Genomic DNA, 15,254 nt, shown 5'->3' on the forward strand with positions numbered 1-15,254 from the left:
GTTCCTTTTTTCTGGTCTTCAACGTGTATAAAATAGTTGACTCAGTGGATAAGTACACGGTTGTTTTATAACAACTATAATCTCTCACCCATTAACATAGTTGACCAAGTCAAAGGTAGCATGTAGCATGTTGCATGTTGCATCTTTCTCTTATATACATTTATTATAAATAACATAGGATCAGCTGGCTTCTTCAACATTCAGTGCCCGCAATGCAACACTTCAATAATCTTTTATTTCATATTGACGAATAATAAATATAATTAAAGAGCATCAATTGAAAATCTTTTGTTGTATTTGATTGGTACAACAGGTGGTGTATCTTGCACGAGAAACGCATTATTCTCGTGTCTCCTAAGATAGTGATAAAAGACAGCACTTAACAAACAAAATTGACAATGTTAATGTTATAAATAAAAGTTATGTTCCATGACAAAAATATTCGTATAGATGAATGAATAAAATTTATTTAATATATTTTTTGGATAAAATATATTTTTAGTTCCCATCATAAAATTTAGTTCTTATTTTTTTATTACTTTTATTCCTCGTAAGTTTTGAAACTTGTAAAATAGTTTGTTATCACTCACTAATGAGTGACAAGAATTTAGGCATATCATGTTACTTGTAACCTCAAAATAATTAATGATATAATATGACTAAATGTATGTTATGTCATCACAAAATAATAAAAAGAATCATTTGAATATTTATGGGGACTAAACTAAAAAATATTTTTTCGGAGTACTAAAATCAAAATTAAAAATATATTTGTTTTTATTTTTTTATCATTTTAATATATTTTTATTATAAAAATGATTTTTTTTAACACAATTTTGGGAGAAGATGGTGTTGTGTGGTATATTTTTAAGATATATATTAAAAGAATAAAAAAGTGAACAATACAGATGATTATATATAATATTACATATAATACTAAATTTTTAATGTTCAAATAATAAAATTCTTTTCGTTATTTTATAAAAAATAATGAATAAGTACATAATGATAAGATATATTGTAAAAAATAATAATTAAGGGAAGGAGGATATCTGAATTTATCTGAATATAATGAGAAGATAAAAATGTCTACATAAGTGTCTACGTAATGGCCGTTAAGAGCATGCATATATATATATATATATATATAGATCCAGTGTTTCCTCTTCAATCATTTGGCGAATTATCCTATTCAACACTAATTACCTTCATTCTCTCTCACCTCATTCCCCATTTCGTGCGACACATTCCATTCCCCTTTCTTTCAATTCAATCTCTCACCATTCAACCTTCACCTCCATGAACAATTCATTTACCAAATCGCCAAAGGTACTTCCTTTTTCACAACCCCGATTTCATAATTGCTTGCCCCAAATGGGTTTTTCAGGACACGCAGGCTCGGATTAAGATCACGTTGTTCTATTCATAATTCATTGGAATTATCAAACAAGGATTTGATACGTGTCTTTGTTTTGTTTTTTCTGTTTTTCCGACAATTTGGCAACTTTAAGGAAACTAACGTAGCTGTATTCATCGAAATGTGCTGTTGGCATGAAAAATGACCCTTTTGCTTTGTTCCCTTAATTGAAGGAAAAAAATTAAATATTGTGTGACGTGTTGGGTCTCTTCAATGAGCAGCAATTAATGGAGTGATGGGTCTAAAATAACGACCTTGGAATTGAAAAGGGTTCGTTGAGTAGATGATTGGTTGTGAAGGACTGTGGAGGGTTCTTATGAAGAGTTCTGGAGCTACTGAGTTGAATACCTTTTACCCTATCAGAGAAGAATGCCAAGCCGATGTTCCAACCACTCATTTTAAACCAAGGGTGAGTTTTGTGTTTCTCAGCTAATGCTTTCTTATCACAATTCTTATTGTTTGATAATTTTATTTTGATCCAAAATGCACATAAATATATGGAATGATTGTACACTTGTACCCCAATTGAATGTGATGAGCAACTCATTGATAATTTGATGCGAGTATATGCTTATGTGACATTTTTCTAGTGATATTGTTAAATAAAAGAAAAACAAAAAGTTATGTGATTTACGCATGGCATTTTCTGTTTCCACAGGCTGGGAAAACTCTAAGTTCAAGAAGATGGCATGCCTCATTCTCCGAAGATGGTCACTTGGATATCGCAAAAGTGCTGAGACGAATTCAGCGCGGGGTAACCTTTGTTATTTACTTGAGTACTGCTTACAGTTACATTGCTGAATCTATCAATAATCATTAATAGCAATCTTTCTTTTGGTTTCCTTTCTGTGTGACTTTGTCTCCACATGTTTGCAGATTTTTAATCACTCTAAGTAAGAACTAGTGTTTAACTGCATGGTGATCCTTTTTCCTATGGTTTGTAGACTGTAGCAATATTATAAAAACCTTTTGTTAGAAATGTTAATTAAGTATAAAACCATTAATATATCTTTACTCTATATTAAACTTTTCGAGAGTTGGTTTATGGCATGGTACCAGAGCCTTTATCAATAAGTGGTCTAGAGTTCAACCCTTGTCAGTTATCCTCATTCTTTTAAATGGCATGCGTATTACCTACGCTTCAAGCCTAAAGGGCTCTTATGTGAGGGGACATATTAGGATTGTTATATAAGTGTAAAATCAATCATCTGCCTTTACCTATTTGTGTAACTTTTGGGAGAGTTGGTTGATGACACTTTTGCGTTCACCTGCCTTAAGACAATATTTTCTGTAAAAAGACACCATAGGATGGTGATTTTTAATAAACATTTCACGTGCTTTATATTTTCGGCCAATATACATAAGAAAAGTTAAATTCATTATCAAATTAGTATTATTCAAGTTTTTCTCCCTTCTGATTTGTGCTTATTGCTGAATTTATTTCTATTAATTATGAAGGGTGTCCATCCTTCAATCAAAGGGGAAGTGTGGGAGTTCTTGCTAGGTTGCTATGATCCTAATAGTACATTTGATGAACGGAATGAGCTCAAGCAGCGTCGGAGGTATATTTTCATTATTTAAATGTTATTTTGTAAAATTGGTAAATCAGATTTAGAGAATTAAAAGAACATTAACAATACTCCATGAATTTCTATGGCCTTCTGAATTCAGGTATCTGTTTATTAGGTGTGCAATTGGTGTTGGTTCTAAGATGATTGATGTTCCTGGTGTAATTTTTCACTGTCTTTGTCAACCTGTGAAGAGGGGCTAAGTTATCACTTTTTAGTTGCTAACATAGGTGGGTGTTAAAACAAAACAAATAAGTGGACCATATTTAACCATCATCCACCAATTCCACCATACTCCAGTTGCCACTGCCAGCAGTACTTTCCTGCTGGTTGCTGCTTCCACTTCCTGTGCTTTCCATCACCACCATTCCTGTGACTCTGGCCATTTCCATTGCACCACTATTGTATAAATGCTGGCGAAATATTCAGATTCTGTATTATTGTAAATTGAAATTGTGAGACCATAATTATTTCCTCTTGGATGCCACATGTCCTATTAATTTTTAGCTTGGTTCCTCATAATTTATCAAAAAGAAAATTAATTCTCTTTACTCTATCTCACAAAGAATCCAGACTATAGTAACACCAGACTGAGTTGCTTCCTATATTTCCTTCTATATTCTTGTCTAGGTTTTTCTAAAGTGCTATTAATGTTTCTAACTTTTCAGGGAACAAATCCTAAATGTTCTTTTTTTGTCCTCCCATTCTTTGTATTGAATGAAAATAAACAAAAAATTGAATCGATAGTAAATTTATTATTCAGGGGGCAGTATGATATGTGGAAAGCTGAATGTCAAAAGATTGTCCCAGTCATTGGTAGTGGAAAATTTATTACAACACCCCTCATCGGTGATGATGGCCAGCCAACAACAGATCCTTCTTTGGTAGCTGTCCAGACTTCAGATAAGAAAGTTTTGCAGTGGATGCAGTTATTACATCAGATTGGTATGCATATGCTCTGCATAAATACTGGATACTTTTTCCATTCTGTTTGGCTTCAGTTTTTTTTTTTTTTTTGACAAGTTTTGCTTTGTGGGCTTTACTAAACCAAAAGGCTAGTGCCATAAATTTGTGGATATAGGAAAAGATAACTCTTTTTGTACTTACAGATTGTCTCATAAATCAATGGCATAGAAGCAGGGTTGTGTTCTTTTGTGGGTGTAATGTCATGGTTCTCAGTCCTTTTCACTCAATTGGTTAGCAAGTGAATTTTCCCCACAAAGACAAATATCTTAAATGTATAGTTTAAACTTCAAAGATATTTAAAAAAATATTAATAAAAAGGGAAATGCTTTAAATATGTAATGGCAAATGCACCATCTTCACTTCCATACCCTAGAATTTATATTTCCACAAATTGTAACTAGTTAACAAATTTTAGAAGTCATTAAAACAGGCTTGGGACCTGAACAATGGGATCAGATCCTTGATGTTCAAGGAACAAGAAGGGCATTATATAATAGTTACATAAGTTTATGCTGTTATTTTTTCATTTTGTTTGTGGTTTATTAATGGTGTTATTTTTCCCTTAAAAATGTCTGCTTGTGGTTTATTAATAAATTTATTTTAATAAGCATCCACAGCAGCAAATTGATTATTTTGCGTTTTAGGTCTGGATGTGGTTCGAACAGACCGAGCACTTGTCTTTTATGAGACTGAAGCTAATCAAGCAAAACTTTGGGATGTTCTAGCAGTTTATGCTTGGTTGGACAATGATATTGGCTATGTACAAGGTGAATTACTATAGCTTTCAATTTTTAAATGTTAGATGTACGAGCTTCAAGAAGTTTGAGACATTCTTAAGGGATTATTTTCCTTGCAGGAATGAATGATATTTGCTCACCGTTGGTTATTCTTATTGAGAATGAAGCAGATTGCTACTGGTGCTTTGACCGTGCAATGCGAAGGATGGTAAGCCAAGCATAATCCAACTACAAATTTGCCTAAAAGTGCTAGTTCTGCATGTTTCGGGAAGGTTGGGTGATTGATCCATAGAAACTACACTACAGTCTAAGGGGTGGTGTCCTTGAGAAGGGATGTTAGAAAATATGCTTAGTTGTTCATCAAACCATTATTTCTTTTTTGTGCTTTAGTACTACTACGATTGGGCATGGCTATATTTCGTGATGTTATTCTCACAACTTATTTGGCACTTTTATTTGTATCTTATAGTTGCTGAAACTAGAGATTAGAAGAGGCATGGATAAGAAATTCTTCAACTTTTTTTTCTCTTCTATTCTTTCTATGTACACATTTTCTACACCAAAGGAAATATTGTTTCCCCAAAAGTTGTATGACTCTACAATTGAGAAAGAAGTAGTGGCTTATTTCTTATTTTCATAGTGTGGCACCCTGTCCTTTCTCAAGGGTGGAAAATCAACAGACTACTGTTGAACATTAAATTACTGTAGCTGATTCAGATGGATAAATACTTCTTATTCACTTGGATAATATTTAAGCCCATTCTAACATCCCTGGTTTGATTTCAATAAATTATTTTGCCTGGTGTATTTACATTTCTGCTGTTGTTTCCGTGACAGAGAGAGAACTTCAGGTGCAGTGCGAGTTCAATGGGGGTGCAATCTCAGTTGAGTACCCTCTCACAGATAATGAAAATAGTTGACCCCAAGCTTCATCATCACCTTGGTATGTAAAACTTGTTTGGGAAGCTTCCAATATGCCTTGGATAATAATAGTTTCTTCTATATTTATAATTTGAACCAAATTCAGAGTCAAATGCTTCCAAAAGCTTTTCAGTTTAATGCGGTGGATGTTTGTGGAAATATTTATGTGACAATCATATTCTGTGGTTGCTTGATAACAGAAAATTGTATATGTATCTTCCCCTGCGTGCTATTAAAATTCATTGTCTATAGTAGTTAGGGAACCCCTCCTTAGTAGGTAGCTGTTGCCTGAAACCTTTGCCTCAGCATACAAAAGCTTTCTTCTGTATCTATGTGCAAGAACCAAGAAAGCAAACCTTAAAACTTCCTCTCTTTTTATTTTGCAGAGGATTTAGATGGAGGAGAATATCTCTTTGCATTTCGCATGTTAATGGTTCTTTTCCGAAGGGAATTTTCTTTTGCAGATACTCTGTACCTTTGGGAGGTAAGGATGAATTCCTACAATGATACAATTTTTCTCAAGAAATGCATTTTTAGAATTAGAGGAGCTATTTTTCTCTGATTCCTCATCATTTCTTGACAAGATAGAGTATTTCAAATTAATAGCTCATTTTAAGACATAATATAGATTGTTTCCAGTTGATGTGGGGCATGGAATACAACCCAAACATTTTCACAAAATACGAGGATCCAGATGGTGCTAAAAAAGGCCCTTTACCTGCAAATGACAAACTTTTGAAGCAATATGGAAAATTTGAGAGAAAAAATGTGAAGACTGGGCATACAGAGGAAAATAGTGCATTGGCAGTTTTTCTTGTTGCAAGTGTTCTTGAGATCAAGAATAGGCGAATTTTAAGCGAGGCCAAGGGTGTAGACGATGTTGTCAAGGTCCCTCTCTCTTTCCATCCCCCTTATGGATACATATATGTTCTTGCCTATGTTTCTTTCAGCATGTATCTCACGTGAAACTATCTCTTCAGATCTTGGGTGACATAACCTCCAATCTTGATGCAAAAAAAGCATGCACTGAAGCACTGAAAATTCAGAAAAAATACCTCAGCAAGGTAAATTCCATTCTCCCAATAATCTTGATTTTGAAACTTCAATGATCTATTTTTCTTCATTCTTTTTGTCTGTTCATACATAATCATTCACTTTGCTTACTATCCTTGTTTACATTTTCACCTCAAACCTATAAACTTAAGTCAGCATTTATTTTATTATTTTGCTTCCATCCAATAAATTCTGTTGGTGGCTGTTTGTTCGTGCAGGCCAAGAAGCCATGACAGATACAACAATAGATTTTCTGTAACTATCTGATAGCAGCTGTGGTTACATGATCTTCTGAGGTTTCAATTGTTCTCCACAGCCCATTATTTTCTTTCTTTTATTTATTTTTCACTTTCTTAGTGATGGCAAGCTGTCCCCTGCTCTGCCCTTTTTGATCATTTGAAATCAAATTCTAATCTTATACTTTGAAATATACTTCAATATCAATGTCATGAAATCTAGAGAACCAGAAAATGTCAACTTTAGATGCAAAATCTATTCATTTGTTGGGGGTCTTTCATATTGTAGAATTATTTTCACGATATCTTATAGGCAAGAAAGACCTTTTTCTTCCATAACAAGGAGACATTTATATTACCAAATCAAAGCTCATAAATTGGGTACATAGAAGTCTAGATTAATATAACTTGGGTGCATGTTATTATGTCAAGAAATTCATTCCCTCCTTCCAGCAATAGCATCGCAGTTATTGCACTGTTTAAAGTATAGATATAGAGGGAAGAAAAAGATTATTGTAGAAAATGAATCTACCATTTCGCAAGCGCACTTCCATCTATAGTAATAACAAAATGATCTAGGGATCTTTCTTAAACCATAATGGGAACTACTCGTGTATATTTACAACAAAAATAGCCAATTAGATATTGTTAAATAATATTATAGAATTCATGTATTGGTAATGCTTATCATTTATTAATTTATTATGATATACTTTTTAACACACGATTAAAAAAATTTGTTTAAATATCTGAATAAAAAAATCTCTCATCATCCACTGACAACGTAGTTAGGTGCATATACACAAGAAAAATTAAGAAACTACTTCTTATGATGAGATTATTATTATGCCAAAATGTTTATTATTATTTTTCAAATAAGTTTTATATAAAATATCATTTTTGTAAGTTAATTAGATTAATAAAAGTAACAATAATCATATAAAAATGGGAAAAGACATGGCTTGAAACATCGTTGAAGTAAATAAATGGTGAGTGAATGAGGCGTCGGGGGTAAAAGTGGAACTGAGCAGATGATGCTGTTAGGTAAACGGCGTTAGATGTCGCTTTCTAGAACAAGACAGAAGAAGTCGGCGAGTGCGGCGCATCCCTGTCGCGTATTTGGGTTCCACTTTTGTGTCTCATGATCCTCTCTTCTTGTCCTTTTCTTCATCGTACCTTGGTTTGTTATTTTTGCCTCTCTTCTACCCTCCTACTAATACCAAACAAACAAGCCTCAACAACAACAAAACCAAAACATTCCTCTCTCTGCTTTCATGAATGCCAATGGCTCTCTTCTTCCTTATCATTGCCATCACAACCACGCTGTTCCCTCTCTCACACCAACAACCACCCTTGGACTCATCAGAACAACAAGCACTCTACCAAGTTCTCCACTCTCTCAACCCCTCCGTTCCCTGGCCCACCCTTTTCCCCGATGATCTTTGTCTCTCCGCCCCACACGGCGTCGTTTGCGAATACTCTACTCAACCATCCCAACCACCGCACATTGTTGAACTCAGCTTCGGCTATGTCTCTGATGAAACCCCTAACCCACCTTGCTCCCTCAATGCCACCTTCAACCCTCTTCTCTTCACCTCTTTCCCTTACCTTCGCAAACTCTTCTTCTACAAGTGCTTCAACCAAACACAAAGGTTAACACTGACACAAGCACTTCCCTTACCCTCTCTCGAAGAACTCGTCTTCATTCACAACCCTTCTTTCGTTGCTCCTCTTGGTCCTTTTCTTCAAAACCTCACTTCTCTCAGGAGACTTGTTTTGATCGGAAATGGGTTTCACGGTCAAGTTCCCAAGCAGGTTGGTGGTTTTGTTAACTTGGAAGAGGTTACTCTGTCTCGGAACAGCCTTAGTGGTGAGGTTTCGGAGAGTTTGGGGTTGTTGAAGGAACTTAAGGTTCTTGATCTGAGTCAGAACAGGTTTGAAGGGTGTGTCCCTGAATCGCTTGGTAATCTCACTCAGCTTTTGAAGCTTGACTTGAGCTTCAATGGGTTTGGTTGTAGGATCCCAGAGAGTTTGAAACACTTGCAAAGTTTGGAGCTTTTGGACCTGAGCTTCAACCGGTTTGGTAATTTTGGGGTGCCTTTGTTTTTGGGGGAGATCCCAAGGTTAAAGGAAGTGTATCTGAGTGGGAATTCGCTTTCTGGGGTGATTCCGGAAATATGGGAAAATCTTGGAGGTGTGGAAAAGGTGGGATTTTCAGAGATGGGTTTGGTTGGGCATATTCCACCCTCAATGGGGGTTTATTTGAAAAAATTGTCTTATCTTGGGCTTGATAATAACAGGCTTGATGGGCCTGTGCCTGAGGAGTTTGGGCTTCTTGAGTTTGCTGATGAGATCAACTTGGAGAACAATAATTTGAGTGGTGTAGTCTCATTCTCCACCAAAGTTGTTGGACAGAAGCTGAAGCTTGCAGGGAACACAGGATTGTGTGTGGACAGCAGAATTAGTTGTGGTAGTGGCAACTTGGATCAACTGAAGCCCTGCAAGAAAACAGATGTTCCTGATGCTGTCATTTTCAGCGGGGTTTCTATGATGCTTTTTGATCCTCTTGTGTTGGTCTTGGTCATGTTCCTGGGGTGGTTTTTTGTCTTCATCGGATTTTGAGGGTGGTTTGCTAGGTTGTCTTTGGGAAGTTAGACTAAGGCGAGAGCAAAGTTCTTTTTGACCAGTGAACAACAGAGAGCAAAGAAACATGTTTATTCTGACTAGGAAAGGATTTTTATCAAGTGTAAAGTCGAAGTGATAGTGATGGTAGTGACCAGTGAAGAAAATGTTTAGGGAGCAAGGAGAAAGCATTAATTACTTTATTTTTACTCAAAATAGAAGAATATATGTTCTTATTTTGATGCTCACTTTTACTTCTTAATTGCTCATTATTTTCTGTACGTTGAACCGTTATAGACGAGAGTTTTAATTCACCTGTTTTATTTTCCATTCTGAGGTTATAGTAATTGTTAATTTGATCTTTTATCCTTTGATGAATGAGGCACACATGTTAAAATTGCAATTTCCTCTTCCTAATTGCATCGATCGTGCTAATTATTTTGAGAACTGAAAGATAGTATTAAATAAGTGACGACACTGTGATATTAAATATAAATTAAAGTTAGTAACAAAAGATGGATAATAGACACCACTGAATGTGTTTATAAACTTGAAACCACATTCATGCAGAAGATGCTACCAATAGGGGTTATTACAAATGTAGATCCAATGTTTATTTAAAGTGATTCAAAATAAGTTATATTTACAACCTTGGCCTAGCAACCAAGTCATTTAAAACTGAGCTATATTGTTTATATAATATTTACTATGAATATTATTTTACTTTTTATCACATGAATTATCTTATTTTATATACTTTGTAATAATTTGTCTTTTAATTGGGTGTAGAAAGTGGCAGGAGCAATATCATAATATTGGTACGATGATGAGCTTTGGGATGGATGCTGGAATCCATTAATAATTGACATAGCATCATAGGCATGCATGCTCGCATGGCATGGCATTGCATAGCATAGCATATTATTCCCATCCCATTTATTGTCTGTCCCTATTCTCACTATTCCGTCCTGAAGATGCGTCAAAGCTATTCCAGTTTCTTCCATTTCAATGCCAACTATCCTTTCACTAACAAGAAAATGGAATCTCATAGCAATTCTAAATACAAAATTTTAGTAAATTTTTAAGCTGTTTTTGAGATTGTATTAATAATATTTTTATTATTTGAGATTTTAATTTTTTTTGGTAGTCTCTAATTTTATAAAGTTATTATTATTTTAGTTTTTTGAAGTGATGTGATGATAAAAAAATATTTTTTATAAATGTAATGATTAACCAAAAAAATTAAAATGTTAAAAAATAAAATATATGGTTCATTTAACCTCAAATTAATTTAAGAGTTTACTTTATAAAAATATACTTTTGTGTTAACATCAATCACTTCTAAGAAAATTTTAGATCTACCTTAATTATGATAAAAGTTACTCAGATTTTTTAAGATTTTATAGAAAAGAAAATAGATTAGAATTTGTTTTGATTTATGAGCTTTCTTTTAATGTTTTGAAGTAGAGGTGTATATCAAATCGGGTAAACTAACGAACCTAATAATTTAAACTGTTTCAAACTGAAAAATGATTCAAATAAATATTTAATGGGTTACATGATTTGGATCGAATAATGGATGACACTACGCCAATCCGATCACTCGAACATATATCCAATTAATCCAATATTATTTGATAAATTTTAATATTTTTTTAATTAATTACTATTTGTTAACTAAGTATTTATGTTATTGTAAGATAGTGAAGAATCAAGAGTGGATGAAGAAATGAAGAATAAGTATTTATATTATTGTAGTGTATAAATTATTTTAGCTTTAGAGATCTTTGACACTTATTTTGAATTTAATTTTTTTATTTTAAATTGAGACTTATTTTGAATTTGTGTATTTGTGTTAGAATATTGTATAATTATGTTAAAATTATGTGTTAAGAATTATTCGAATAAAAAAATAACATTTTTTTATTTTTTATACATTTTTTATTTTAAATTATTTAATCAGACAATTCGATAATCCAAATCAAACTAACCTGTTTGTTTTTGTGTCAAATTAGTTATTTTTTTTACAAATATGAACCAAATCAAACTAATCCATTTTAATTGATTTTTTTTTTTAAACCCAAACCAAAACAACATGTGAACACCCCTATTTTGAAGGAATAAGAATTTATAAAAAAAAAAAAAAGAAAGAAGTTAAATAGATACCTAAAGTTTAAATTATAATAATAAATATTTTTTTCATATTTTATTATAATTAGGATTTATGTAAATTACGTAGGAAATAAATTTTATCTTAAGCGAATCAAAAAAGTTAAGAGATTGTATTTAAAATTATGTTTATTTATTATTTATATGTAAAATTTCAACAATTAGAAGTATATAAAATTTTTTAGTATTGTATATAACAAAATTATTTAAACTACCAATATTTCAGAATATTATAACTTATACTACAACTTTTTATTCTAAAAAAAATTATTTAATTTTTTTTAGACAATGTTCTCACTTCTCTTTTTTATTTTTATTTTTTCATTTAATTTCCTTCATTTCTAATGATAAAAAAATATAAGTTTCTTTTTGTGATACTCTTCTCCCCTTTAGACAATATTCTTTTTTTCCTCTTTGTTGCAGGTTGTGATTAAATTAATTTATACTTTCAATAATAATGTTATATTTTTAATATTATAGATTTATGTATGTAAGTTGTTCCCACAGCTTAAATACTCTAGATCCATCACTGATTAATACATATGTGCAATCCTTATATCAAAATAAAAGTCTTGAAATCGATCCCAAACAAACTATTGAAAACTAAAAGGAACAAGTTGCACTAATTAAAATTACATGTCAACAATTGGCAGGCAATACAAGACTATGAAAAAAAAATTATCATATTAAGAAAATCACATAAATAAATATTAAAAATTAGGTGAAAAAAAATATTCTAGGTTTAAGAATTATCTATACAACACTCTAACTAATAGGATGAAAGTACACAAATATCTCAAGACATTCTATTCATTTCTCGTTCATACTGTTCATTTTCTTCGAAGGACCTTTGTTCATCCCTAGATTTGGACATAGATTCGGGTTCAGAATCCAAATTAGAATCTAATTGTTGAGCTTTAGATCTCAATTTGGATGACCCACCACCACTAGAATTCTCTTTTGATTTCTTTCTACGAGCCTTTTTAGGGATATCTGGTAAGCTTCGTGCTGGTGACCCATCTCCTAAGCATGATGAGTCTGGGGACATGAATTGTTGTGTCTCCATAGAATCCTTTGGTTGTGAATTTTTGTTTGATGATTTTTTTGATTGTCTTGTTTTCTCTGTCTTTTCTCTTGCTGGTGAATCTCCCATTGGTTGCCTTCTAGAAGCCCTAGGTAATTCAGGCAAATCCCTTCCCACTCCTTGAGAATGCACAGATCTTGAACTTTTTCTCCTTGAATCTATGTGGAAACAATTTTAGCAATCAAAATTCAATCAATATATTATTTTGTGTTTTACTTTCATGCACGTTCTTTTTATTTTACCATTAAAAACATTTTTAAATTTGATTAAACAGTTATTGTTATAAACATTTTGGCATGTGGAATTTATAAAACCTTAAATTCTTCAACTATAACAACTAGTTTTCATAGGATGTTCTCTCAAGGTTTTTATTGGAGAAGGGAGTTGAGTGAATTATCACATCGTGTATGGGGAAAATTAACAAGATGTACCTTCGGAGACCCATTTCACTGCATTATCTTGCCCTTTATTTTGAACATCCCCAGTAAGATTTATAGGTGCTGATGCAAATCCTGGAGAAGTTTTAAATTCGTTCATCTGAAAAATAGTCATAACAAGGCCCCCAAAAGCTTTAACTTGTGAAGGAAAATCAACTCAAGCATAAGTACAAGACATTATTTTAGGTAACTAGGTAATTAACATAATCTAAAAGATTGAATATTATTTAACAATTAAGAAAGTTGAGAATTACCCAGCTAGGAGAATTTACAGAGGGACCATCCCACCCTATATGAGCCACATGCTTTACATCCGTGGGATATCCAATCTGTATATCTTGTTCTTTTTCATTATCTGCCAAGTGACATATTTTAGTTAACATGAAACAAGAATCATAAGAGAAAATAATAATATTTATTAAAGCAATAATTAAATTGCATTGATGAAAGGTTTACTAACCAAATATCTGAGATATGTATCTAAACCCTTTAAGAAGGCCCTTGACCTTGCTGCCGGACATGCTCAACTCAAAAAGTGCAATGCTTTGGAATTCTCTCTTGACAATTTATGACTTTTGAGACCCAAAAGAGAAAAAAGAAAGAATTTCCTATGTTGAACATTCACCAATATGAAGAAATAGCCCAAAGAGAACCCATCAATGGAAGGGTATGTTTTTGTGTTTTTTATCAAAGGGGCCACCAGTGTAGTTGATTTTTAGCTTCTTCTGTCATTTGAAGAAAAAGAGTAATAATGGTTCAAAAACTTAAAGCAGTTTTTGACAAATATGTCACGAAGGTGACAATGGGAAGAAAAGGGATGATTCTAACTAACACGTTCTGTTTAAAGAATGACCATTTTTAATTTCATTGATTCGAGGGTAATTGTTTGTTTGTTGATTTTCCTAGTCAATCAAAACCAGAAGCTGATCGAAATTTTAGGTGTAACAATGAGAAATAATATAAAGGGAAAAGGAATCCATTTTGAATGAGTTAAATTTAGAAAGCCTTTAACAGGTCATTTATATGATGAATGGACAAAATAGGAGTTTCGATGTTGCTCATTCCTGATTTACTGGAAGAAAAGTAACTGGAATGGTTCTATTTCTATAATACAATATAAATTATCCTTAAATATGTAATCAAAAAATTATCCTTAAACACAATCCTACTCGTCGATTATGTTTTTCAATGTACATCATATCACGGATACAAATCAAAGTTAAAGAAATTTTAAAGCCAAAAATAGGATTAAGCTACTTACATCAGCCATAGTCAATTGGATAAAACTTGAATGCAGAATTATGATTGTTTTCAAATTAAAAAATGGTATGAGTCTGATATTTCACCTCCTTAATTACTATTGACTATTAATGTAATTATCAATTTCATATCTCGCCCTAATTCAAATATGTGTTACCAAGTACGTACAATATTTACTTTATCTAAATTTTATCCAAGGAATAATGATAAGATCACTCAAAGATATGTTAGAAATTTAATTAAATGTTAAAAAAATGATAAGTAAATTTTTAGGCTGTATGCATTAAAAATAATTTAAATATATTTTTTTACATTGTCATTTAATTATAAATTATCATACAAAAAAGAATTGACAATTTCTGTAATAATTAATATAAAAAATTATATTAATAATGTATTTTAATTGGTTGACAGTATAAAATCTTTACATTGATAATGCACTAAAATTAAACTATTAAAAAAGGCAAAAAAAAAAGAGTACAAAAATTGAGTTCTCTCCTCACTTGTTTTGTTAAAAAAATAAAAAATGAACTTATATTAAATTTTATTTAAACCCTTAATCATTGAGTATTTTTATCAATGCATAAAAAAAATTTCCTCCTCTCCCCATTTTCTTCCCACATATGAGGAGAAGATTTTACATGTACGCCTACAAATAGATTTTTTTTTTACTCTCCCTTTTTCAACTCTTTCAAACAAATATTTCAAAGAAATTGTGTTTTCTTCTCTTAATTTCTTTTTAGATAAATTATGCTTTGAAAATATAGTATAAATGTGTAAGTTA

The 15,254-nt window shown here is 32.1% G+C and overlaps 3 protein-coding genes across 7 annotated transcripts; 2 read left to right on the top strand and 1 right to left on the bottom strand.

The window, feature by feature from the left end:
• Positions 1-1,182: 1,182 nt before the first annotated feature.
• LOC113872508 (TBC1 domain family member 15) lies at positions 1,183-7,166 on the top strand. Of its 5 annotated transcripts, none has more exons than XM_027510108.1 (12): positions 1,183-1,329; positions 1,639-1,826; positions 2,076-2,171; positions 2,876-2,979; positions 3,749-3,930; positions 4,596-4,718; positions 4,808-4,896; positions 5,526-5,631; positions 5,996-6,093; positions 6,249-6,497; positions 6,590-6,673; positions 6,881-7,166. In XM_027510108.1, exons 2-12 carry the CDS (start codon positions 1,701-1,703, stop codon positions 6,893-6,895), a joined length of 1,272 nt encoding a protein of 423 aa, XP_027365909.1. In that variant the 5' UTR covers positions 1,183-1,329; positions 1,639-1,700; the 3' UTR covers positions 6,896-7,166. The 5 variants fall into 5 exon arrangements, with proteins under 5 accessions (XP_027365909.1, XP_027365914.1, XP_027365910.1 ...); XM_027510109.1 differs by having other exon boundaries at positions 1,249-1,329; positions 1,636-1,826; XM_027510110.1 differs by lacking the exons at positions 1,183-1,329; positions 1,639-1,826 and adding an exon at positions 2,294-2,353 and having other exon boundaries at positions 2,070-2,171.
• A 1,016-nt stretch (positions 7,167-8,182) lies between these two features.
• On the top strand, positions 8,183-9,520 carry LOC113870727 (piriformospora indica-insensitive protein 2). The gene has a single exon (XM_027507162.1). The coding sequence runs from the start codon at positions 8,183-8,185 to the stop codon at positions 9,518-9,520; it is 1,338 nt and encodes a 445-aa protein (XP_027362963.1).
• A 2,979-nt stretch (positions 9,521-12,499) lies between these two features.
• On the bottom strand, positions 12,500-13,734 carry LOC113870728 (CRIB domain-containing protein RIC6-like). The gene is given in 5 exon segments (XM_027507163.1): positions 12,500-12,547; positions 12,549-12,931; positions 13,205-13,310; positions 13,465-13,565; positions 13,671-13,734. Coding segments are annotated over 5 exon segments (699 nt in total). The 5' UTR covers positions 13,732-13,734.
• Positions 13,735-15,254: the final 1,520 nt, after the last annotated feature.

The sequence above is a fragment of the Abrus precatorius genome, unplaced genomic scaffold, assembly GCF_003935025.1.
Source record: "Abrus precatorius isolate BTA unplaced genomic scaffold, Abrus_2018 Scaffold7, whole genome shotgun sequence".
Classification (NCBI taxonomy): Eukaryota; Viridiplantae; Streptophyta; class Magnoliopsida; order Fabales; family Fabaceae; genus Abrus; species Abrus precatorius.

Coding starts and splice junctions, on each gene's coding strand:
- LOC113870727 (XM_027507162.1), top strand. CDS start 8,183: ATGGCTCTCTTCTTCCTTATCATTGCCATCACAACCACGCTGTTCCCT.
- LOC113872508 (XM_027510108.1), top strand. CDS start 1,701: ATGATTGGTTGTGAAGGACTGTGGAGGGTTCTTATGAAGAGTTCTGGA. Junction 2,172..2,875: donor TGAGACGAATTCAGCGCGGG/GTAACCTTTGTT, acceptor TTAATTATGAAG/GGTGTCCATCCTTCAATCAA. Junction 6,094..6,248: donor ATACTCTGTACCTTTGGGAG/GTAAGGATGAAT, acceptor GATTGTTTCCAG/TTGATGTGGGGCATGGAATA.